This window comes from Amblyomma americanum, chromosome 4, assembly GCF_052857255.1.
Source record: "Amblyomma americanum isolate KBUSLIRL-KWMA chromosome 4, ASM5285725v1, whole genome shotgun sequence".
In the NCBI taxonomy this organism is placed as follows: domain Eukaryota; kingdom Metazoa; phylum Arthropoda; class Arachnida; order Ixodida; family Ixodidae; genus Amblyomma; species Amblyomma americanum.
This window is the reverse complement of record NC_135500.1, coordinates 99,253,958-99,280,326: the sequence shown is the minus strand read 5'-3', so window position 1 is coordinate 99,280,326 and position 26,369 is coordinate 99,253,958. Positions and strand designations below refer to the sequence as shown.

The 26,369-nt window shown below is 48.1% G+C and overlaps 1 protein-coding gene across 1 annotated transcript in view; it reads right to left on the bottom strand.

Moving 5' to 3' along the window:
* Nucleotides 1–2,156: 2,156 nt before the first annotated feature.
* The window catches only part of LOC144128173 (vascular endothelial growth factor receptor 1-like), a 78,433-nt gene continuing 54,220 nt past the window's right edge, over nucleotides 2,157–26,369 (bottom strand). The window contains exons 10-21 of the mRNA XM_077661276.1: nucleotides 26,010–26,273; nucleotides 25,523–25,647; nucleotides 25,287–25,437; nucleotides 24,601–24,705; nucleotides 24,364–24,483; nucleotides 23,750–23,915; nucleotides 14,990–15,260; nucleotides 12,966–13,088; nucleotides 5,930–6,000; nucleotides 4,890–5,030; nucleotides 4,690–4,795; nucleotides 2,157–3,840 (exon numbers count right to left, since the gene is read on the bottom strand). Coding sequence (XP_077517402.1) covers nucleotides 3,331–3,840; nucleotides 4,690–4,795; nucleotides 4,890–5,030; nucleotides 5,930–6,000; nucleotides 12,966–13,088; nucleotides 14,990–15,260; nucleotides 23,750–23,915; nucleotides 24,364–24,483; nucleotides 24,601–24,705; nucleotides 25,287–25,437; nucleotides 25,523–25,647; nucleotides 26,010–26,273 — 2,153 coding nt within the window. The 3' untranslated portion in view covers nucleotides 2,157–3,330. The remainder of the gene's footprint in view (nucleotides 3,841–4,689; nucleotides 4,796–4,889; nucleotides 5,031–5,929; nucleotides 6,001–12,965; nucleotides 13,089–14,989; nucleotides 15,261–23,749; nucleotides 23,916–24,363; nucleotides 24,484–24,600; nucleotides 24,706–25,286; nucleotides 25,438–25,522; nucleotides 25,648–26,009; nucleotides 26,274–26,369) is intronic.

Genomic DNA, 26,369 nt, shown 5'->3' with positions numbered 1-26,369 from the left:
ATCAACCACCGAACACGCTTTCTCGTTTCCTCTCAACCCACGATTTTACGTGGTGACGTTCACTCACTTGGTTATCTTCACCAACATGGCGACGTACTTGACCGTGGTCATCGACATCACCGTGGACTGCGGTGTTCTCAAGTGGAACACCGATCTTTTAGTGCCTGTGTTCTCCATCGCTGATATCGCGACCCGACTCAGCTACGGGTGGGTGACGGACAGGAAGTACTTGTCGCGGTGCTCGTGGACTGCGCTCTGCCTGCTATGCTGGTCTCTAGCTCTGACGTCGATGCCGCTGGGACCCTCCTTCTATTCGCTGTTTGAGTGCGCCGTCGTATCCGGCTGGTTCAACGGCTCCCCCATGTCTATGGTCCCATTCTTCTCGGAAGTGACGAGTGCGCAACACTTCGAGGTTTGCTTCGGCACTGCTCCAGCCTCGTCGGCCTCGCCTAAGCGCTGCGCCAGTTTCGGCTGAATTTGATTATTGCGCTGCAAAGCACCAATAAAATGTCCACTAACGTTACCGCAGCGCACGTTACTTGCCACAGCATGATGAATCACAGTGCGAGCCTTTAATGTAACCCACCCACGAACAGTGCTGATGTCGGCCAATCAAGTAAGTTTCAGCTTCTCTTCTGGCATAATTCATTCTAATGGGGCTGATAAACCTCTTTAAAAGCACCCCTAGTTCAAAACTGTAAAGAGGTGTAGATGGAAATTAATCAGTTGAAACGCTTTTGTCGAGGCCCAGCGGTACAGGCAGGTGCACCAGTTATCGCATTGCCACTACGATGAGCGAGGACTCAGTGTCCAGCTCCTAGAGCATAGTATAATATGTGGGAAAATTTGTTAGTCTAGATCACGGTGGTATAGACTAGCTGTTTAAAAGAATAAATTTTGCCAGTCTCGACAGCCTTGTGGGTGTATGTTCCGAACTCCTGTGTTAGTAAACACAGGTGTCCAGGTAAATTGTGATTTCCGCACCCGCATAATACCAACCGTGGTAGCTCAGTGTTTAAGGCGGTCAGCTGCTGAGCAAGGGTACCGATGATCAGGTCCATGCCACGGCAGTTGAATTTTCGCGAAGGCTAAACACGAAAAGCACCCCTGAGTTGTGCGATGTCAGTGCTCGTCAGAAATCTTCAGGTGGCCGAAATTTACGCAAAGTCCTCCACCACGCGCCCCTTATAGCCCGTGTACACCGCGTTGGGGATTTAAACCCCACATACCAATTGCCATACACAGCCACAAAGCACGATGCCATAAGAGAGGTTGCTTAGGATAGATTAACTGTACGACAAGCAAAGTTCATAACGTCTAGCGGTCTATAACATCATCATGCTCTCAAACTCATGCGGGGTCTATTGCAGGTTTCTTCCGTGATCGCGTCGGAGGCTACGGAGGCCTCTTATACTATCACGCCTGCTGCACGTGCGTCGCAGTAGTCTTCTGGGTTTGGTTGGAAGTGCGCATCCGGCTCGACGCGCGAAATTTGAAAGTTTGTGCTCTCGGTGACTGCACATGTGACAAGCAAAGGTAAGAAGTGATTCCCCATCCATGTGGAAACCGCGGAACGCAGGCTAAAACCGTACACTTCAATGGCTGGTAGACAGAAGAGTACAATTTTATACTAAGCTTTTTCCTAACCCCCGTCCCTCAATTTTAGACCTAAGGAGAGTTGTCGCTGGTTCAGGGCTGACACCACGGCTAAGTGATGTTTTTGCTAGCATTTTCGTGTCGTTCACCGAAACCGCCTTGCAGTGTAGACGTCAAAAACCATCAACGACTGAGCCAACGAACAACAGCGAGTTTTAAAGCCCTCCACTCACACAAGATGTTGCGCTAAGTGTTAATGGTGCGCTCAGAACACGGTAAACGCAGTTAAGCTGCTAACTCAGTAAACTCTACGGAGCTGATGCTATTTGATACAATTTCCACGCTTCGGTCTTTTCCAACTATTTCTCGGCATGAGTGTCTACCCCGTGAGCACAGTAAAAAAGAAACATTCTGCGTGAAATAAAAAGCGCTCAATATCGTGGGATCATGAATCTAACTGCAGGCGTTCAAAACATGCGGTGCTCCATCACTGCTTCGCTCTTTCAACGACGGATGCTGCTGAAAAAAGAAAACAGTTACAAGTGGCATGGTTTTATTATTTAATTATATTCTCTTCAAAGCAGACCTCTCAGCTTGAGCGCAAAGCACCAACATCAAGAGGTCAGTGTCGTAAGTCTAAGACCAATGCTTTCCAGGGCGCTGTACTTAATGACTAGCTCACACCGCAAGGAGAAAGGTGCTCAGTTGAGCAGAAAGAAAAACAGATCTCATCGCGCTCCTACGTGATCACAACCTTGAGAAAAAAAGACGAAAGTGTGACAAGGTGTCTCATCGATACGTATAACAGAACAGGAAGATGAGTCAAGAATACTGTTGCTGTTGTACTTTTGATCAAAGTCGATGTTCCCAACGAACATTTACAGTCCAGTCGACATGCTATGGTTTGCCGTGACTTAATTAACAAAAAACGTGAAGAAGAACGCGGTCACATAACGTAGAGACAGCAATAAGAACTGACGATGGAAACCAAGGCGTGGAATATGTAAGGGGCGTTTGATGTGTGTGTTTGACGAATTGGTCATTAAATGCACATTTCTATGTTCCAAAGAACGTACAGTGTGTGAATGAGAAACATAAAAACGAGCTTGCATTCAGTTTCAATTAGGACACGTAGTCAAAATAAGTGTTAACGTATTCCTGCCTATTACTGCAAGAACACATCGTAAGTAATATTCCAGGAACCGTCAACTGCTTTTTATAGGGACGATGTGGTCCATTCCTGGGCCAGCACCGCTCCAAGCCGTGCATTATTCAAGTAGCCTGCTGCACAGAAGCTGCTCCCAGTACTGTTAACACGATCAGATCTTCTTTCTCAAATGTGCCCGCTATGCAGACAAGAGGTCTCTGCACATTGAGCCAGGAGATTCATGCACACCGACAACGAGAACGAGTAGACAGTGGCATTATCCTACCACATCTATGAAGACACAGGTAAGGGTGACGAAACAACCACAAAAGCAAGGAGAAACAAAATCTGTATCAACATTATTTACACAAGTTCGACAACAGTCCTAGCTTTTCACGTTGCGCATAAGCGTCGCGTGGTTGTATCCTTTAAACTGAAACTTCGAGTAACACGAGGCAGCATGTTTGCTGAATATTCAGCTCTTTCTCACTGAAACAGTAAAGCTCAAGCGAAAGAGAGCTTAAGCTTTCTGAGCCAAGTTTCTAACTGGAGGACACCTTGCCCATCCAGGCGTGGTCTGAAACCACTCACACCTCTGTGCCGCCACTACCATCGACAATAACGGACAGGTCGGGCACGAGCGATGGCATGGCGCACATTTCGCTCAAGTCGTCCGACGCCCTGGCGTCTCCCGTGGCTGCACCTGGTTGCGGCAGCAGACGCGGTGGTGGACACCGGCGCTTGCCGGCCGGAAGGCACATTTTCAACGTCGGCCCATTGACGTTCATGTTGCTCGGTTCTGTAGTCATGTCATCCTCATGAGTGTCACCGCCGTGGCCTAGTATGGGCATCATTTGGATTCCGTCACTCGCAATGGCGCTGCCGTTGGAGACGGTGGTGTTGGTGATGGCAAGGCTGGCGTAGTTCGGCTCCGAGCACGTCTGAATGCTGGCTAGACTCGTGTTGATGAAGTTTTTGTCGTCAGACTTCATGTCCAGGTAATCCGGGCTTGGACTATTGTTTCCCATGGCGAGGTAGTCGTTGTTCTTCATGAGATGGTTAGCATCGGCGTAGGGGTCGTTCAAGGTCATGTAGTACTGCAGAGAAAGGATTTGGCTTAAAATCTAGAGCCGGCGTATAAATAAGTGCGAAGCCTGAAAGCACGACATTGGTTCATTCTAATTTATTTATGACTTCTTCCTGCTTTGAATATTCGGCTTGCTACAATATTCTTAAATGGTATCACAACGCATAGTTGCGTAAGTCGGAATCTTATAAAACCACTCGCATGCATCATGCATTAAGCTGGCTATGGAGAACTTCGTTGCTTTACGTTAGTGCTTTGTCTGCACTGTGCCGAATGAAAGTTAAAAAATTCTGAAAGGGACCCTTAAGCGCCTACGCTTGAGGTGTATCACGCGATAGCGTTAATGGGTAAATGTCCTTATATACGAAATTGGTCATTCTCTACTTTGCATTCATAGATCACTGAGAGTCGTCATACCACCCCGAGTGCAGTGGTGCAGCGGTAAGTTGCGCCGCTTCCCCGGCAGGTTAAGGCAGCTGCCGGTGGGGGCTTGTAACACCCAGCTTGCTCTTCCCGAGCAACCTCTAGCGACCAATTTTTAATGTACTGCCACCTGCCAAGGTGAGCAGTTTGGTCGCAATCCGGTGGGCAAGGCCTGATGGCTCACCTGCCACCTAGGCGGCCCACCTAGACTGCTTCTCTGGGTTTTTTTTACTCGCGCCGACGACGACGTCGGGGTTTCCGCTGAATCAGACCCTTAACGCTATCGCGTTAATGTAGAAGGAATGGCTTTTTTTGTGCCTTTTTTACAATCAGTGAACAACTGTCTTCCCTCAGCGAAGTCGACGAGATGCGTTTTATTTGCGTGCGATACGCGTAAGAGTGAATGAGAACAGGTATTCATTGCATGTTGACATACATCTCGCACTCCGGCCTGCAGAAGGTCACCGAGTCGGGTGACCAAAGTTGAAAACTCCGGCCGATTTTTTGGCTCTGCCTGCCAGCAGCTCTGCATGATCTCGTACCTGCGTGCAAAAGAAAGTGACGTATTAAGCCACAACATGTGGGCAAGAAAGTCTTTGCAGCGTTTAGCGCATCAGACAGTATGTTGGTGCTTACACGTCGTCGGGTGCGTATTCGGGCTTTTCCATCCGGTAGCCGTTCTCAAGCCTCTTATAGAAGGACTCGTCGATGACAACTCCAGGATAAGGATTTCTTCCCAAGGAGAACATCTCCCAAAGCAGCACTCCATACGACCACCTGTGAATAAGACGAAAGGTCATTTCTATCTCCTTGATTTCATGGCAATCGCAGGCAAGTAAGACAATTTAGGACTACTGTGAGACCGCGTTCAGCTATATTCTCAGCAGTTGGTCCTTCGGCTTTGTTTTCCACGAGCTCTGACGTGCCCTCGCATATGTTCGGTTCAAGCGCTCAGACATAAGAATGCACAATGTGAATCTGGATCCATAGTACATAAGTGTTAACATTGCCTCAACACTACATTTGCTGTTGAAATGCGTTGTATTTCAGCGTGACGGCAAATGATGAGCTACTATTACAGTATTCGACTCGCTCTGGCAAATTTATTTATAGCAAACCTACTGTGGTCACATCAAGAACACATGTGGTCCATACCAACAAGAGGCGCAGAGCAGCTAGTGCCGGCTAAACCCTCGTCACCATCATTATCAGTACGCATGAGTTCACTGCAGGCCAAAGGCCTCTTCCGTTTACCTCCAACTCACCCTGCCTTTCTGAATTACTCGAAAGATGATCAATGGTTAATCCTCACAGCTTACTTGACTGCTCGAAGCAAGAAGTATATACCGCCGCGGTGGTGAGTGGTTATGGCGCTCGGCTGCTGGCCCGAAGGACGCGGGTTCGATCCCGGCCGCGGCGGTCGAATTTCGATGAAGGCGAAATTCTAGAGGCCCGTGTGCTGTGCGATGTCAGTGCACGTTAAACAACCCCATGTGGTCGAAATTTCCGGAGCCCTTCACAACGGCGTCCCTAATAGCCTGAGTCGCTTTGGGACGGTAAACCCCCCCTAAACAACCCATAAACAGCAAGAAGTATATCACTTATGCTGACGGACTCATTCTGGATGAAGCAGGCCTTTTACAATGTTTTCGGATCGTGAAGCAATGGGAACGTACACGTCACTTTTTGTCGTGAACACTCTGTCCATAATTGACTCAATAGCGGTCCACTTCACAGGTAGGAGGCCCTGAAAAGAGGAAGAAGACAGTGCTGCTAGATTATTGTAAGGGAATGGACATGTAGAACGAACTTATTTTAATACAAACACATACAGTCGACAGCGCTCTCTCCAACACTGTGTCGGGTCGTCATCAGGGGCATTTTTTCAGCAAAAAATCGAATATTATTTTCTTACAGTTATGAAGCCCGAAATGCACACAGGCCTTACTAATACCCTTTCCAGCCAAGCATACATTGCCATGAAAACAATGCAAGAAATTAAGTTGATCATTATTTGATTCCAAAACTTTTAGCATGCCAGTTTTATTGCCACTGGCTTTCATACTGCCAATCCTCCGCCGTGCGTAGCTTGGACCACAGGGTCGCATGCATCCCAGTGCTGCCATTTAAGTGAAGCTTTAAAAGGACTGCAATTTCTCAGATGTGTGCAACAAACGAATGTGAGGCGAAATGACGAAAATGCAAGCTGATAGCGGCATAGCAGTAACAACTGGGTCCGAGAAGAACGCACAAGTTATGACTAACGATCTGCTGGTCTGTAAGAACCGTGAGTGAAACGATAGACTACATTATAGTAGATAGATAAAGAGGAGGAGGGAAAGGCAGGGATGTTAACCAGAAAGGGGTTCCGGTTGGCTACCCTGCACTGGGGAAGAGGGATTAGGGGACTAAAAGGAGGAAGAGAGAAGGGAAAAAGGCATAACACACACACGCACAACGCTGTCACAATTTGTCACTCAATCCAGTCGCTCTCAAGTAGGCAAAGAGTGCCTTGTATGCCTTGAGGGCAGTCGACTGTTGTGGCCACGGACCGAGGATCTTTTGCTCTGTTAATGGGCGAAGATCGAGGCGGTCCAGGGCACAACACAGTGTATGTCTTGCACTCGCAAATGCAGGGCACTCACAGAGAAGATGAGCGATGGTCTCCTCACAATTACAGCTCTCACAGGCAGGGCTGTCGGCCATCCCCATCCGGAAAGCATAGTAATTGGTAAATGCAACACCGATCCATAAACGGCTTAACAGTGTTGTGTCGCGACGTTCTAAGTTACGTGGAAGACGAAGGCGCAGTTCAGGGTCCAGTGCCTTGAGGCGGAGGTTGCAAAGCTCTCCCGTGTTCCACGCTGAAAGTGTGAGCTCCAGCGCCAAAGGGCGAAGCCCACTCGCAGCGTCAGGTCTTGATATTGGGATCCTCACTGGAAGTCCGTCGTTGTGAGCAGAACGCGCAGCCGCATCGGCCTAGTGATTACCGATAATACCACAGTGTCCTGGCAGCCATTGAAAAATGATGTCATGACCTTTGGAAACGGTGCCGTGGTACAGTAGACGGATCTCAGCAACAAGTTGCTCCTGCGACCCGCGGCGTAGCGCAGCTTGCAGGGCTTGAAGGGCTGCTTTATAGTCGGTGAAAACCGTCCAGTCATGTGGAGGTTCTTGACTGATGAACTCTACCGCAGCCCGTAAGGCTTCGAGTTCCGCACCAGTTGAAGATGTTGGATGGGTCGTCTTCACTTTCATGAAGATGGATCTGGCCGGTATCACCACCGACCCCGCAAAACTGGTCGAGTGTACTGATCCATCTGTGTAAATATGTATGCGGTGACTGTGATAAGAATGCAGGTGATTCAATGTCAGTTGTTTGAGAGCGGGCAGTGATACACCAGCTTTCTTTGTAATGCCAGGAATATAGAGGTGAACCCGAGGTTCCTGAAGACTCCATAAGGGTGAGCTCGGTCTTGACGCAGGGGTGAACTGCGATAGGAGATATGCGCATTGGGCTTCAATGACTGGCGAATGCAGTACGCGGCCTAATTATTGGGAGTGTTGCGGGGTGATGATAGGGAACTCGTGTAAGGTGCCGAATATGTGTTCTCATGGTGTCAACAGCAATGTATGTACTAACAGGATGTTCCCGGGCAACAAGAACAGTTGCTGCTGTTGATGCACATTTAGGCAGTCCAAGACAGATACGGAGAGCTAGCGCTTGCACACTTTGAAGAGTCTTGATATTTGTTATTCTAATGGAACTGAATATCGGAAGACTGTACCGCATGTAGCCCAGAAATAGGGAACGGTACAGTTGTAGCATCCAGCGCACTGATGCGCCCCAGGACTTTCCCCCGAGGAAGGAGAGGACATGGACAATCGAAATTAGTCTCTTTCTCATGTCGTAGATATGTGGACTCCACGAGAGGTTCCTGTCGATGACAACACCAAGGAATCTGTGACTTCTCTCATAGGGAATGGCTTCGCCATTGATGCGAATGGTGTAACGTGACATTAATTTGCGTGTGAGCGCCACAAGTGAACAATTTTCGGTCGAAATGTTCAGGCCCTGCAAGCGAAGATAAGATATCGATGCCGCTTTTTGAAGTCTCGCACAAACTTGAGGACGGGTCACCCCTGATGCCCAAATACAGATGTCTGCATATACCGAGATCTGAGCAGATTGTGGCAATACGTCGACCAGGCGATAAGAGCAAGGTTGAAGAGAACTGGGCTCAGCACTCCACCCCGAGGGACTCCGTTCGAAGTTCGGTGTAAGGACGTTGGTCCGTCAGCAGTCAGGACAAAAATGACCTCTCTGATAAATAGCTGCGTATCCAGATGAACGTGCGGCCTCCGATCTCAGCAGCTTCCATTGCGTCCAAAATGGCCTTATGCGTTACGTTGTCGTACGCGCCCTTGATATCCAAAAACAATGCCACCGTCAATCTTTTCAAACTTTTGCTGTGGTGCACCGACGTTACAAGGTCAACCACGTTGTCGATAGAAGAGCGGCCCCGTCGGAACCCAGACATGAAGGTTGGATATATCTGATATCGCTCCAAGTACCATTCCACGCGTGTGAGCAGCATTCTTTCCATGTCTTTGCCGACGCAGCTGGCGAGTGCAATTGGACGGTATAATGAAAGGTCGAGCGGTGATTTCCCCGGCTTAAGAACTGGAACCAGACGACTGGTCTACCAATCATGAGGAACTCTGCCAGCAGTCCATGTCTTGTTATAAGTTTCCAAAAGAGCCCGTCGAGCTTCTTGGCCAAGGTTGGCAAGTGCGGAGTACGTCACACCATCGGGCCCTGGTGATGATGACCTTCTACAACATGCCAGCGCAGCATCAAGTTCTTCCATAGAGAATAGTGCATCCATCCGAGAATCCCGTGAGGGTGGAACATTGTTGCAGTGCAGCGTTGCACCTGGATTCGGAGGGCCTGTTATTCTTGCGCAGAAATCTTCAGCTACCTCAACCACACTGTGCCTTTGGTGGAGCGCTACAGATTTGAACGGGTTGCGCTGTTGAGGGGACGTGTGAAGACCCCGAATTACACTCCCAACGTGTGACAAAGGCGTCCGTGGATCAAGTGTTTGGCAAAATGTCCTCCAGCGTTTTGTTTGCAGTGCCTGAATTTTGCGCTGAATCTTCTTCTGTATGCGCCTAGCATCTCTTAGGTCTAGGTGTGACTTTGTTCGGCGGTATTTGCGCTCTGCCCTGCGCCGTTATGATCGCAGTCGCTGCAATTCGAAGTCAAAATCGGTTTATTTAGCGACAGGGTTAAAGGGGCAGGTGGCGTGTTCCATGGCCTCCTTAATTTTTTGTTCAAGACCGGTAGAGAAGCCCTCTGCGCAAGCAGCCTCCATAAGTAATTTAAAAACTATCGAGTCAATGCGCTGCCTACACGTGGCTGGGGAAAATGTGGAATGGCCGGTAATAATCAGATAGGTTGGGATATGGTCGCTGCCATGGGTTTCTACATCCGAAAACCACCGGACGCTGTTGTTAAGGCACTTTGAAACGAAAGTCAAGTCCAAGCAGCTGCTATAAGTCACCCCTCGTATATAGGTCGGGCTTCCGTCATTCAGGCACTGGAGGTCATGGTCAGAGACGAAGGACACAAGCTGTCTTCCCCTAACGTCCATCCTAACGCCTCCCCACATGGTGTGACGAGCATTGAAGTCACCCATAATAACCAACGAAGCAGGTGTAGCTGCCATCAAACCACTCAACCTTCTGGCGTCGAAACGACTTGATGGCGCCAAGTACATTACCAGTAGCGTAAACGTCAGGTCACGGCTCTTCACTGTCAGGCAAACGTACTGATTGTCTTCGTTCGGAGGAACTGAATGTTGCACATATGTAACTTCACGTCTAATGTAGACGATGACTTTGCTGGATCTGTTGCACGTGGGTGATGAAAATGCCTCGTAACCGGATATTCGCAAAATTGCCGGGGTCTTCGGTTCACAAATCACAAGAATGGAGGAGTGATTCTCGTAGACGTAGTGCCGTAAATCGGAAATCTGGGACTGGAGCCCACGAGCATTCCACTGGAAAATGAAAGCTTGCTTGACTTTCTTTTGAAAAGACAGGTCCGAAGGAGCCATGATGCCGTCTACTGTAGAGGCACTAGAACTGGATGTAGCGCGTCCAGCACTTGAAGTGCGCTATGTGCTACTGGCGTGTGTAGGCTGGAAAGCAGAGCACGCATGGCATTCATTAGTGTCGTGAGCATTGCAATCACTTGCATATCTGGGCCATGGCCGTGATCGTGCCTGTTGGCTGGATCAGTCGTAGGCGCTGCACACTGCCCTGAGTGCGCCAACAACCCTGACGCAGTAGGCGTAGAAGGCTTTGGCAGTGGTGGCCAAGTTGCATCTGAGGCAGCAGGTGCAGCCTCACCAAGCGCCGGGCTCCCTTGATTTGGTACGGTTTTTGGTGGAGGCAGACAAGGTGCAGTTGGGTTTGGGGCATTATTGTCAAATGTGACTGCTTTCTTTGACGACCTTCGGCGGCGCGAACGAGGTCGTCGCACCTTTGCGGCGGCTTGTTTGTGCGTAGAATGGTCTTGCACCATTTGCTTCAGTACCGCCCGCTCGGTCTTTAGACGGGGGCAGTCTTTCGAGGAAGAGTCATGAGGGCTGTGGCAGTTGGCGCACTTCAAGGTAGTCGCGCGGCAAACATCACCGCTGTGTGACTCGGAGCATCGCGGGCACACGATGGAGTTGATGCAGACGCCGCTCACGTGGCCGATCCTCATGCACTTCCTGCATTGAAGTGTCTTAGGCACAAAAGGTCGAACTGGATGACGAAAGTGCCCAACATTAATGTACGATGGTATGCAGTCACCCTTGAAGGTCAGCTTGATGCATGGAGATCTGCCTAACCGCTGAACTTGAATGATGGAAATGCCGTTGGTTGCCGGCTTGATCAACATGGGTGAATCTGCATCACAGGTGGCGATATCGACGTTGTAGATTACGCCAGCCCTAGTGCCGCTGTCCTGGAGAATAAGGGGGCGTACACTGATGTTGCCGAGTTTTGTGATTGCGGTTATATTCTCTAGTGAACTTCGCTCCACCACATCAATGGCAATGACGTTTTTGATCGGGTTGATTCTGACATCTTTAATGCCTCCTGGTACAAGGCTCTCCAGATAAATAGAGATGGCTTGCCTGTTCAGTAGGTTCAAGTTGTCCGTTGAGTTCAACGGCACAAGCAAGGCTGTATGCGCCGAGGAACTTCGCGCCGTGATGATCGTTGGCGTTCTTGATAAGGACACCGTTGACGTGCTCGATGAGGACGATTCGGCTTGTCTACGCAACTTGCGCTTGCCCTTCTTACCAACAACCGGTATGAAACCGTCGTCGGCCGAGGACGAGGAGTCTTCACTTGGCACCGAGTACACAACAGTGCCCTGGCTGCTCGAGCCACTCTGGCGGTGCAGGCGCTTCCTCTGAGCGGCTGCTGCCGACCTATCGTGTTCCAATAGAGGCACAGCAGCCTCCACTTCCATCGCCGTGGCAAAAAGGGAGCGGCGCCTCCCTGATTATAGCAGAAATTACCAAAAAACTGCACAGACGTGAAGGCAGCGGTCTGATACAGAACAACTTCCAGCATTATAGTAGCGATAAGCGAACCGAAAGCAATAGGTTACTAACATGGTCCTGTGTTATAATCGCACATAATGTGGCCTTAGAAAGTAACTATTGACAAAAATATCTTTGTCTTCTCTAGAGCCGAAAATAAGCAACTAATTCCTAATCGCATTTTCGTGCCCACATATATGCAAATATATGTTTTTCGAACCACATGACTATTCTGCCAGTGTCGTGAATGAGAGAAACTTTGTAAACTGTGCAGTTTGGGAGCTTATTTTGGTGCGATAGTAAAATTTTGTGTCCACCGAACTGCAAAGCACAGTGAACCCACTATATTGCCGCACAATTTCAGCAACCACACAGCGACAGATAAATGAGTGTAAGCAGAATAACAAAATGAGGTACAGTTGAACCTCGTTACAATGAAGTTGAAGGGGAACGAAGTTGAAGGGGCCCGCCGATTACTTCGTTATAGCCGTAGCTTCGTTAGAGCCGTGTTGGCCGTGTTGGCCGTGTTGGCCGGGCTTCCAATGGGAATTGTCATCCCTTAATTATAACCATTATTTCGTTATAAATAATTCAGTTTTAGCAAGGTTCGAGAGCACTTCTATTCGTACAGAGATCTGTACTGAGCTGTTAATGTTATGTGGCCCCATAAAATACACTACTGTAGTGAGTCACACTTTCAAAAATAGTCAAAGGAGGCCTTCCCACCAATGGCGTCGGGCTACTGTCATGACGTGGTAGTCAACCGCTTCCTACCCGACAGCTACGTGCGGTGCCACCACAGCAGGTATAAGGCGGTTACTCCAGAGTCGACTCCGTTCGTTGGAAAGCTCCCGTATGAAATGTGGGATTTGCGGCTTCATTCTGCAACTGTACCCGACAATAACGCAACCTGCGTTTAGCTGCTCTGATGCTACACAAATTTTTCTGAAGCGCAAACTTGTTGGTTGAAATACTTATTTTAAATAGCATAAAAACTCCAGCGATCGAGCTACACTGTTTTAACTCTCGCACTGCGATTTCGTCAACTCAGCTTTGATTGACAGTGAACAGAACGCATGTGAGGAATGGCTGGAAATAGCGAACTTACGTCTCCCTTCATGACGTAGTTGGAGTACTTGTAACAGTCCTTGGCGAGCCCGAAATCACAGATTTTCACGACGTTTTCTCCACTCACCAGGACGTTTCTCGCCGCCAAGTCTCTGCGAATCAACTGCAAGAAAAACAAAAAGAATAAAGTCTTTTTTTGTATCTGAGTGTCATGACAATACAGAAAGCAGGGAGTTTGGTTGCGCGAAGATAAACTACGATCATCAAGGCGTGCTGAGAGTTAATTTTGTTTTCTTTTGCAGCTATCGCTGTGTTTGATACTCTGCTAATAATGCAGCCCTCTTTTTAGATTTGCTCACGTTCTTGAGTCATAGACATGTACTACATATGCGTCAAAATATATTTACTTTTATGTGTGGGTCTTTGCCCTAAAGCATGCCAAAGCGTTGTCCTTTCGTTTCTAAATTAAGTCGGTGTTAGGCGACTTTTTTATTATTTCAGTCCGCCGGCCACTTCTTTTGTCTTTGAATAAATGAACTCACCAACGGAGTTATCGTGAAACATCTAAGATAGGAAACTGTTTAGAGAGGAGCTAGACTCAGCTGAAGTAGGTTCACTCTGCGGTTCTTCGATGCTAAAACACGCCGTAGTATTTTCTGCGTTGCTCTCCCCACGAAGTTGCTAGAAAGGCCTACAGTACACCAAATTAACGGTACACATGAGAAACATAACTCATGTAATACAACGCTAACACAATAATGTCAACAAAAGCTCAGGCACAGGCTTCTAAACTAAGCCACTACTGTGACAGACAAATCGAGATATGCGTGCAGTCGTTTGTCATCGAATGTTCATGTTTTCACTTTTAAACATAACAATGAACGCATAGATTCTTGTTAGCGCTTGATACCGCTATGAGCTAAACCCAATGTCCAGCAAAAGTTCATAAATAAACACCGCTGCCCACAGCGTACGGATGGCTGAAGTAATCCGCAGTGTAACATGCAGGTCTCGTTTTATCAAATTTCCGACCACTGAAGCCGCACGTTAGCGGAGATGACGCGCAAAAGCAAACGTTTCGCTGAAATTTTTATCAGATGCGTTGTGAACGTGTACAAATGCCCAAAATCGTTTGGTGGAGCAGAACTCCGCCTATGACGCTTCGTTAGAGCTCCGTGTACGCCGATTCACACAGCTATTCGCACACCAGCTCATTATATGACAGACCGGGGTGAAACCGCTAAGCAACTCGACACCCGACAAGATGAGAGCTAAGGGGCGAGCCGATAATGGTCTGTTCTTGCATACGACAAACTTTACGTAATCGGCGTATATAGTGTCAATGCAAAAACTTAATGCACGGGCACTTATGGACGCCAGGAATAAAAGTATAACTGTGCAGCAATAATGAGTCTCCCTTGCTTCATACCCGTTGAAACGATTGGCCATCACGGCTCTGTGCGCTCGGTGCCATGTGTAAATAACGGACTACGAGTGCCACTCGTATGACCGCATGGTCGGCTTTTGACAGATGTCGCTTCGCCCTCAAAAATCATCGGGCTCTTTGACACTTGGAGTGAGCCCACGTCAGCATATTGAAAGGAAGACGACATAGCGCTGCTGCCTCTTGCCATCATCCTCAATTCAAGAGAGAAGGAGTAATATGCGTGAAATGTTTGTAGGAGGCGTACTGCGCGCACACGTATACCATCCTGGAGGCAAGGTTGGCAGCGCTAATGCGAGAAACATATACTGTACCGCGTGTGCATCGAGGAGTGACAGAGACGCCGTCTCAGTAAATCACAGATGGCAAGTGGGACCAATCTGTGTTCGACAGATTCAATGCTGGCATGACTGGTGCACAGATTTAGAGATTTAACAGAATTTGAATTTTTGCGTCATTTTTCTCTTCATCTCTGTCCCTCAAATAACGCCTTCAATTCCCGAAGCCCTAGATACCTTTCACTGGCTCCCGTGGTTAGACGGAAATCGCACTTCGACCAATCACGAAGCGCTTGCACCCAAGCGCAGTTTTTATAGGAACCGAACTGCGCCCGCGCGTACCTTCCTGGAGGCGAGGTACTCCATTCCGCGGGTGCACTGGAAGGCGAAGCAGAGCAGGTTGCAAGTGGTGAGCGCCGCGTCCCTCGGGTCTCCGTGGTCCCGCGGAGAGGAGCCACTCATGAGCGGCGCGTGGTTGCCGCTCTCCGGCTGGAAGCCGTCCGTGGTGCTTCCGCTCTTCGACACCGGGGAGCTGAACTCGTTCCCGTGGCTCGAAGGGTTCGCACTCATCGCCAGGTCCGCGTACTTGAGCGTCGACGCATGCCGCTGTTGGCTGTGAGTGGTCATGCAGAGCCGGTGACTCAAACAGTACATGCAATATGCAGTCGGAATCAGTATGAAGGTAGTCGCTTTATATTTAAGCGACTTCGATTAAATGCTGGGTGAGAGTGCGTGAGGGAACAAACGCGGGTTAATGGCATCCTAGTCGAAACCAAGAGGAAGAAATGGGCTTCGGCATGACATGTAATGCGAAACCAAGAAAACCGCTGGCTCTTAAGGGTAACGAGGTGGGATTCCAAGCGAAGGCAAGCGTAGCAGGGGGAGGCAGAAATATATATGGGTGAATGAGATTGAGGAGTTTTCGCGCAGATGGTGGGCGCAGCTGGCAAAAGACAGGGTTTATTTTAGAGGCATCGGAGAGGCATTTGCTTGGTTTATGCTTTATGGGGGTTTAACGTCCCAAAGCGACTGAGGCTATGAGGGACGCCGTAGTGAAGGGCTCCGGAAATTTCTACCACCTGGGGTTCATTAACGTGCACTGGCATCGCGCAGCACACGGGCCTCTACAATTTCGCCTCCATCGAAATTAGACCACGGCGGCCGGGATCGAACCCGTGTCGTTCGGGTCAGCAGCCGAGCGCCAAGGAGAGGCATTTGCTTTGCAGTGGGCGTAGTCAGGCTGATGATGATGATTATTAAATTCTCTACCACAGTTATTATTCGCAAGATGGACGAAAAAAATCACAGCTGACCTTTTGGTCCCTCTACTTTTCACCATCTCTTGTGTCCGAAAGCGAGTGATCGTTGCACACGCTACATACAAATAACTCGTCTCGTTCGTTCCACACAGAAGTCACCTCCGTCATTTTGACATTGACTGTACATAGGGATAATATGCAGTAACAATACTGTCAATGGTTAACACGGAACAGCCCACATTACAATTATGTTCAAGAGAGTAGTTATCTAGTATCGGTCGACATGACAGTGCCGTTCGGCTACACAACGGAAGCTGTGCATCGTTTTAAATATCTGTAATTGACAATAAATTGGATTCGCACGGCCAAATACTCCTTGAAAGAGCACTACTTCGACCGAAGAATTTCTCCTGTCCACGTTGGATGGCTTATACTTTTGGCCGGTGCTCCAGAGCACACCATAGATGGAGCGCCCGGAAGCAATCACGGGGCACTCCTGAACCCCAACAACAACACAAAGCCGGAAGCAGGAGCCGTGTTACAGTCTTTTTACGAAAGGATATCAGGAATTCTAAGTCGACCGCGTTAAGGGCCCCGTACCGCAGAAAAGCTAGAGCGAAAACGCCAGAAGTAATAATAAATAAATACGAGTAGGAAATTGGCCGAGTTGGGGAATCGAACGAGGGCCTCCGGAGTGCAAGACGAGCACGCTAACCCCTCCGCCACCCCAGCTCGATGGTTTGGGGCGAACATAGGCGTGTCTAGTGAACACGGTGTTGCCTTGGAAGGGTGTTTTTTCTTCATTTACGGCGCGGTTTGAGTGTCCACCGAGATACGTGAGACAGGCGTCATTTCCTTTCCTTAACCAATGCAATTTTTTTTTCATCTCCTTACGGCGCGGTTCGGGTGTCCACCACGATATTTTTTCCTTTCCTTAATATGTCCGGGCAAGGCGTCACGCAGAACGGTCGATGGCGTTCAGTGGATTCCTTGCCACCGCTGCAACACGCTGTCGCCTCCTGCTCTTAAAGACGATGCTTAAGCGTTTAAGCATCGTTTAAACTTTTCGTTTAAGCATCGGACCGATGATTCATTGGCAGAAGTAATGCCGCGAAACTGTTGTACTACTTGTTTGTTTGTGTTTAAAATCGTTGGCGCTCGGGAATATCACTTTGTGATGCGAGATGTGAGCGCGTTATATAGAAGGAATGTAGCCAGTCGCAACTATTTCGCCATTATTGTGGGTTGTTGTAGTTGTTTTTAGCGCCTTATATTGAAGGTTCCTCTTCGATGACCACTGAGCACGTTTGTTGCTATCGGCGTCGCCGAATGCTTATGTTTATTTATGGGCGATAGTCACATCAGTAACTAAATTACTGCTGAAATACTTCGTTTCATGTCTCCTTCCCTACTTATAATTTCACCACGGAAGAAATGAGACTTGGTTAAAGGGTGAGATGTGTGGTTTGCAAAAGCACTGAGATCGTCCTGTTGTTATTCGTAATGACTTTGAACGCGAATTTCGTCATTGCACAAGCGACTACCAACTGTTCTGGACAAAATTGCTATTAGTTGTTTATAGTTAAAAATAATATAAATTGCAATTTAATAGAAGATAGCCACTGCAGCCACGCCAATCGCGTGTGCTCTTTGTGGACACAAAAACGGCAGCGCACCTGAAATGTCATGAGGTCAGGGGTTTGAAAGCGAAAATTCCACACCTCCTTTGGTTTCCGAAATAGTCTCATAATGAGCTCTATTTTTATTTTCCTTTATATATATTATATACTTTTATGTATCACATATATTTATATATGTATTTATATAGCGTCCCTTCCGAGCGTTTTTTTGATTAAAATGTGCGACTTTTGGAAGCGTAGTGCAGGAGTTGCGACTAGGTGTGGCGTATACCGACGCGCATCTAATTGGGAGGATAAAGACGGTTTGGAAACGCTTGACAGATGCGAAACTGGTTCAGAAACAAAACTGGATGATTTTGCCAGCGAGGCCATGAACGTTTGTCATCACGTTATTTACACCACGGAGATATCTATTCTGGAGTAGGGGGCTCGGAAATCCGCGAGCTCTTTCTACAGATAATGTGCACCCATGCTTCCTTGCGTAGAGTGGAGAGCACCTGCACTGATAACGCGAACATTCTGGCAGAGATATGCTTGGTCGCGAGCAGAATTGGAGAAAAAGAGCAACGCTCGACCAAAGATTCGTTAGAGAACCGATGTTTCGGTGCCGATCCGAAAGATTCTGGTTTCATTAGCTTGGAGCCAAATCCGAACGTTGGCTTCAACCGGTTTTCATGACATCGCAGTTGAAGTGCAGCAGAGGCTGAGCAGGAAAAGCAAGGAGACGGTCCTTTCTCCCCGTGATGTGGGCTGTTGCACTGTCATACATAGTTGTCCGCGAGTATAGCGTGAAATCGCAGGTGATTGGCAAGTGCCTCAGTGAAAGGAGGTTAATCGCTACGTCATGACAATCAGCCTCCGCCATTAGCCCTGTTTACTTGAACTTGATAGCGTCGGGTCGATTCGGGGATTGGGTTGAGCATGGTAAATTGAACTCAACCACTGCGTGATTACATGAACTCGATTTTAGCGATTTGATACCGGTTCAGCTGTAGCGACACCGAGCGTCGAGCAAGCAGTAGCAGCCTTCAAGATTGAGGCACGCCATCGCTGTTTCGGAGGTGCGACGGCGCACGTGGACAGCAAGTTCGCATTTATCCTCTCCCCTCTCAATTATCATACTCTTCGACTCAACAGAGTTTACAAGCATATCGGTTTAGGGTCGAATGAGTCACCTACCCCTTGCGGCGGAAGTGACTGGACCCGCCCCGTCGACTTCCGGCTCGGCGTGTGTACCGGTACCGGTTTTCAAACAACCAGGTGTGTGGGTTCATGTAAGCGCCGCTATCAGCTCGAGGCCCTCCTATGAGGAATATCTGCAGCTTCATTCTTGACTTGTGTCGACAAATGGGTCACTGCGCCCTTGCGTTGGGCAAGGAACAATGCTGCTCTCCCACACTGTCCTGAATAGCGAGCCCCCTTCCTGTGTTTTGGCACTAACAATGCCTGTCACTGCCACTGTCACTCGTTAACCCTCTTAAAAGGGTTCACCAGTGACAGCGTCCGTCGGAAATACATAAAAACTTTCAGAAGCTCTAGCATGTCTAAAAATGGCTCGATTTTCAAGAGGTCTGTGGCAGCGCTTTCTTATTTAGTGAATGGAGGAAATGTTGCGGACAGATATAATTTTTTAAGTTTCATCTATTTACAAATCAGAGGTAAATATACAGAAAAATTGCACTTTTATATATGCCGGCTTTCATGTCATCTCGTGAAAAAAACTAAGCCAGATATTAGAATTTCGTCTGCAACATTTCTTCTCTTTTTCTTTCTTGATTGTCGATCAGCAATTTTCATCCATATCGAGCTAAGTGTTAGCGTTTTACAGGTTCTGAAAGTTGCGTATGTACTTTATGCGGGGATTTGAAATTCGCACCACATTTAACTAGCGTGACGTGGCTCCACCTGGCGTCAGAATATTTTGTCGCTACTACAATCTACCACCAACCTTTTGGTTGTCTGAGTTCGTGCGCGCAGGATTTTACTCAGAACTTGGACGGACGTGAGCTCTTTCTTTCCTTTTTTTCTTGCCTGAGCTGTATTCTGAAACAATTTCAGCTGTTCTTTTTTGCTCGAGCTCTTGGTGCGGAAAGGAAGTGGGTTGAGAGGCCACTCACAAAAGCGCCCCCCACCCCTTTCCCCTTCCGGCAGCCACACAATAAGGCATTCTTAGTGCCAAAACACAAGAAGGGAGCTCCCTATTCAGGGCAGTGTGGGATAACAGCATTGTTCCTTGACCAGCGCAGGGGCGCAGTAACCCGGGTGTTGATACAAGTCAAGAAAGCAGGAGCAAATATTCCTCATAGGTGGCCATCATGAACTCAAAACGCCTGGTTGTGTAGTTATCGGGCCGAAAACCGGTACTATGTTCATGTAAGTGCGTGCCGAGTCGGGATTCGACGGGTCAGGTCCAATCAACTCCGCTGCAAGGGGCAGGTGACTTAACTCGACCCTGACCCGGTGTGCTTGTAAACGCTGCCGAATAGAAAAGTAGAGTTTTGAGAGGGGAGAGGATAAATGCAAACTTGCTTTTCACGTGCGCCGTCGCACCTCCGATACAGCGATCACGTGCCTCAATCTTGAAGGCTGCTACTTGCTCGACACTCGGTGTCGCTACAGTTGAACCGGTCTCGAATCGATAAAATCGAGTTCATGAATTGACCATGCTCAACGCGTCCCTGGCGCTACCGGGTTGACCTAGCGCTACCGGGTTCATATGTAAGCATGGCTAAAGGCGTAGACTTATTTTCATGACGTAGCGATTAACCGCTTTGTACTGAGGCACTTGCCAGTCACCTGCGATTTCACACTATACTCGTGAACAACTGTGGCAGTGCAACAGTCCACATCAAAGGGAAGGGGAGAAAGGACCGTCTCCTTCCTTTTCCTGCTCAGCCTCTGCTGCACTGCAACTGCGACGTCATGAGAACCGGCCGATGCCAACGTTCCCCTCTGGCACCAAGCTAGTGAAAGCAGAAGGGGTTGGATCGGCATCGAAACATCGGTTCTCTAACGAATCGTCGGTCGAGTGTCGCTCTATCCGCCCAATTCTCCTCCCGACCAGTCATATCTCTGCCAGAATGCTCGCATTATCAGTGCAGGTGCTGTCCACTGTACGCGGTTAAGCGTGGGTGCAGCTTGTCTGCAGAAAGAAGCTCGCGGATTTTCGAGCCCCCTACTCCAAAATAGACATCTCCGTGGTGTAAATAACGTGATGTCAAACGTTAATGACATGGCTGGCAAAATCATCTAGTTTTTCTTCTGAACCGTTTTCGTATGTGTCAAGATTTCCCCAACAGTCTTCATTATCCCATGTTGATACGCCTTGGTTTGCGCTACATCTAGTCACACCTACTGCAGTATGCTTCCGAAAGTCGCACATTTCTATGAAAAGACCGCTCGGAAGGGGCGCCATATAAATACATATATAAAATATATTGTGGAGGTTGCCGATGAAGGTGTCCGCGGCCACATTTTTTTAGGGCTGCCGGAGATAAGATAGTGTGGAGCTGCGGCGGTAGCGTCCGGCCCTGGTCGTTGTTGATGTTGTTAGCCTATCAAAAGATGGCACGTACCCACACTGGGGGAACGGCCAAGAATCGGGTGCCTATACACCTGAACGCAGTTAATAAAAAGGAGAAACACCTGGGAGCGCAACACCGGTGAATTCTTCCTCATGAACAGAAAAGGGATGAGAGTTTTGATTTCAACCTTTTTCTGCCATGAGTCCCGAGCGTTCTCCCAAGCGCGTGCTGGGAAAACTTCGGCCTCCTCGATATTTCGCTAGTGCCGGCCGCGTGGGTTGCTACAATAAAATATATAAAAACATAAAAAGCAGGCCGCATAACAAGACTTTCCCGGAAAGTATATAGTAGGTGTGGAATTTTCGCTTCAAACCCGTGACGTCATGCCAATTCAGGAGCGCTGCCGTTTTGTGCACAGAAATAGCACACGCGGCTGACGTGGCTGCACAGACCATCCTTTCTTCTATTAAACTATTCTATGAAACTGCAATTTTTATTATTTTTGAAAATAAACCACTAATAGCAACTTTGTCCAAAACAGTTGGAAGTGCCTTGTGCAATGACGAAATTTGCGTTCAAAGTCACCACGAATAAAAACAGGACGATCACAGTGCTTTTGCAATCCACACATATCACCCTTTTACTCAAAGTTTATTTGTTCCGTTGTGAAACTATAAGCAGTGAAGGAGACATAAAACGAAGTATTTCAGCAGTAACTTAGTTACTGATGTGACCATCGCCCATAAATAAACTGAAGATTTGGGCGACGTCGATAGCAACAAACGTGCTCGGGGGTCATCGAAGAGGAACCTTCAAGATAAGGCACTAAAAACAACTCCAACAACCCAGAATAATGTCGAGATAGTTGCGCCTAGCTGCAATCCTTCCTGATAACGCCGATCGCATCTCGCATAACAAAGTGATATTTCCGAGCGCCAACGATTTTAAACACGAACAAACAAGTCGTACAACAGTTTCGCGGCATCACTTTTGTCAAAGAAGCATCGGCCCGATGCTTAAACGAAATGTGACGCCAACAACAGCAAAGACAATAAAAAAAAAACACTGGCAGAGCAAACAATGAGAGCGCAAAAAGCTTTTCACTGAGGCCGCGTAATCGAATCGAGTGTGGACGAATCGGCGTCCACACTCGTACACAGTCACCAGGCTTGTATTGCGTGTGGCGACGGAGGAATACGTGGAATACGAAATAGCCGGCCGAAGTGCCGAAGGGAGGTGTTCCCAAGGTGTGTCAAAAGATTACTCACACTTATCTGTTCTGGCTAGGCGAACCCAAAACTGCTTCTAACTACAGGCTGTATACGCCAACCTGCCATTGTAAATGTATTTTCGCAGAAAACTTGCAAGGCAGCTTAAGGGGACCCAAACAGGGAAACGTACTTTTCCTTGTGGCGGCTCAGTAGTGGGTTACTGCGAAAATGTCAATTCTGGGACCACCAACCTTTGAGACGGGTTATTATTTTGTGCTTCCGTCTCCCAGTTTTGGCAGGATATGCACAGAAGTTCTTGGCCCTACTTTTTGTTCGCGGAAGAACTAATACTGCCATGTCGCAGTCAAGGAGGTGTTGTGGTAACATTTACACAACTGGAGGGGAAACAGAAGTTCCCTCCTAATTGTGGTACTTAATTGCTGCCATCTATCGACAGAAAAAGTTCAAATCTGAGCTGCCTCGTAGCTGGTGAGCCCTCTCAAAGACGAAGCTTAAGCGTCCTGGAATTTTTTAAATAAGATATATCCGCAACTAAGCAAACCAAATCAGACTGAAGGGGCTTACTACCAAGCCAGTGGCCCAAAAGCTGCCCATGTGCTTGTTTCAAGAAGAAATTAAATTTAATTGCTTATAACAGAGGCAGAAACTAACGCAAAGAATTCATCTTCTATTTTTTCTCTGCCATTTTTTATTTTTCCAGCATTTTATTTTAACTAGGGTCAGCTATATTTGCTGACTGAAGTGCGAAGCTCATTCAGACATGAAATAGAGATCTACAGTACGCCTACAGTGCGATAGAATGAGGTTTTAAATCCTCCTGGCCTTTTAAAAGCAGTTTCTTTTCGTTTGCTACGCCGCTTAACATCGCGACAAGACTTTTTTTTTTCATCCACGCGAAGCATCACAGCTGGGTCATTATCAAGCAACAACTGCTCTGCTATGCGTATCCAAGTGCAGTGGTGGAAGAGCAGATGATAAGCACCAAACAGCAGGTAAGCAAACCCTATCGAGTAATGGTGTCGTCTGCGCGTTAAAGGGGCACTGAAAAGAAATTCATCAAATTTTGTTCTTAGTAAATATCGTCTCTATGAATCTTTCGGGCTGTGTTGATTGTTTTCCGGCTGCAAAAGACGCATTTCTTGAGGCAAAAATTGTATTTAAAACTTTTTTCAGCCTCTCGATTCAAACCTACGACGTCAAGACCGACAAAGAATAGCCTTCGCCTTACACCTGCACAGACCGCACTGACGTATCTCTCACAGTTCTTATAATAACAACGTGCAAACGTTAAAACAATAACCGTGTATAATAAGCTGCCAAAAATTACCAGCGTGTGCGCACAGTGCGCACAAGCTAAATCCGGTCTGCTTAATCACACTGCACCGACCCACAGCACAGCCCTCCCCAGTAGACGAGTTACGAAATGACAAAGGCAGCACAAGCCGACCGGAAGCCGGGTGACGGCGACGTCGGTGACTTTGGGCTGTAGCATATGTCCGGATCCACTCTGCCCGTCTCGGGGTTCAGCTGGTTGATAAAGCGCCCGCGGTGCCTCAACAGGTAGTGCCGAAGGTTTCCGAACTTGCAGTACTCCACGATCACCATCAATTCACCTGCATGCAGCAGAACAGGTGCTGTCGGAATGGCTCACAACAGCGCACTTATGAACGCAGTCATGCCGCCCTGAGCATTGGCAATGCGCTCTTCCTCGTTTTGTCACCGTTTCCACCCTTTATGCTGAAGAGCTGCTAGGCATTAAACTAATAACACAAAAGCAGTGCTAATTCGGAAAGGACAATCGAGACATCCCAAGCACTGACTTTCAACCAGTTCATGCAGGTTCAATGCTGGAGGCTTGCGATGGCTTTTTTCCTGCCTGTTGTTCACATCGAATTTAGTACTGACCATTGCCCCATGAGGTACCAACAAGCCAATGGGGAAATTTTAGCCGATGAAATTTACACTTCGTAATCAGGCTGCGGCATATTTCGCCCGTACTTTTTGCTAACTAGTTCAAGTGCGCAAAGTACAGTTGTAGACAAAAGCGGCAGTGGACCTTACCCTTGGCGACGTTCTTCGTGACAGCGCCGAGGATATTCACAATGTTCAAGTGCCGACCGAGATGAATGAGGATCTTGAGCTCCGCTATCAATGCCTTGCGCTGAGGCATGTCGGCTCCTTCTGAGGAACGCAAGAAAGTCAGCAAGAACAAACGCGAGGTATATTAAAGACTATCACCTTACCTTTCACAGAAGCAGAAATGTCTGCTACTTGTGCGCACTGCACGTAGTGGCTCACCTTTGAGCATTTTCACAGCAACCGTAAGCGACTGTCCGTTGGGTCCAAGACCAATGGCTTCAGCCTTGACAACACGACCGAAAGCACCCTGTCCCAAGGTTCTGCCTGTAGGTGGTGAAGCAGGCTATGCTAGACTGTCTTGAAAACACAACGCAATTCACCTTCTTTCGCCACAGACTCAATTGCTATAATTAACAAATTGTATTTTGCGGTTTGCTATTGCGACTTGAGTGCCGAATAATCCGTATAGGCCAGGGACTTATTGGGCGCACCAGTTCCGAATTCAGTACAGCTGGAAGTGGCTCTCTTCACTTCCGATGGAGCACTTAAATGGCCACACTCCGTAGGGAAAGAACCTACCTGCTCTTCGCGTCATTGACAGTATGAAGTTGCGCGCAGTTATTCTTAAAGTTGCATTAACCATGGCTGAGTTCTCGTTATTGTTAAGATTAAAGATAGTTGGTGCTGTCTTTGTTCCAAGGCATATTTAAATCATCATTAACGGATGAAGACAGCAATAAAGGAAGAAGTTATAATCCACTTGGTACACTTTTGCCGTCTATCAATTTCGCCGCTTTGCAGCAGGCGTTTCTTTCTTCTCATTACTCTAAGCTTTTCCGATGGCCTGTGAAACTGGAGGCGACGAGTGTTTCCGTCAGAATACCGTATTTGTGTTGTGTGCGTACCCAGCTTGAGGCGATCCCTGGGGAATTCCCAGCGCTCGTTGTACGGCAGCAACTCCACCTGCTCACACAGCGGCAGGTCTGGGTTGAACATGTCCACCTGACACTCGTCGAAGAGGGTTTTGTTCAATAACTCCATCTCGTTCTCTTCTTTCTGTGTGATTCGAAAAAAAAAATGTGCGCACAGCGGTAAGCACTCACCCGTCACTAACTGCGCACTCGTCGAGGGCATACTCAACTCTTTTAACTGCGCCGTATTGCTTGCAGATGAAGAATAAGGTGACGAGGATGCAAATGCCGAATACCGTGAACCCGACGGTCATCCAAGTGACTTGGGTGCTACTCTTGCCATGCGCAAGTACTCCTGAAACAAGAATAAACAGTTATTCATATATATTAATGTATTGCACTGACTACGCCGCCGGTCAGATATGCTGTTATATCACGGCGGCGCAGAGCTCACCTATGGCCACAAAGCAACGTTGAGTCAAAGAAGGCACTCTATCACCAAACTCACTGAATCGAAAACAGCCAAAACTTGGTTATCTATTGAGGAACACTGCTCGTTATGTAAAATGCCGACAATATTTTGTGGCAATATATACAACTTGAAGTTTGCCTTAGCTTTACGCCATACCCTTTTCATTATGAAACGAAGCTCGTGGACTCGAGCGAATTTAGAATAAGAGTGAATGAGCCCAGAGAAGCCTCGTGATACATACGCACCACTTGCGGCGTTGATGGTGATGTTGGCGTAGGTGGCCCCGGCCCTGTTCTCGGCCCGGCACTGGTAGAAGCCGTTGTCCGGGGGCGTCACCTCTTCCTTGGTGAGGCTGGGGCCAGTCATGTTGAGCGGCTTGCCGTCTTTGAACCACGAGATGGTGGGTTCCGGCACGCCGTTCGCTGAGCAGTACAGGAGGAGGTACGGCACGGCGCTCACCTCGTTGTTCCGCAGGGTGGTGTTCGCGCTGAACTCGGGAGGGCGCATGTCTGCGTAGCGGAAAGCAAAGAAACCATAAGACGTCCATTGAAGTGTTCTCAGACTATATACTGCTGCGGCGGGTGCTGTACTCGTTGGGTATATAT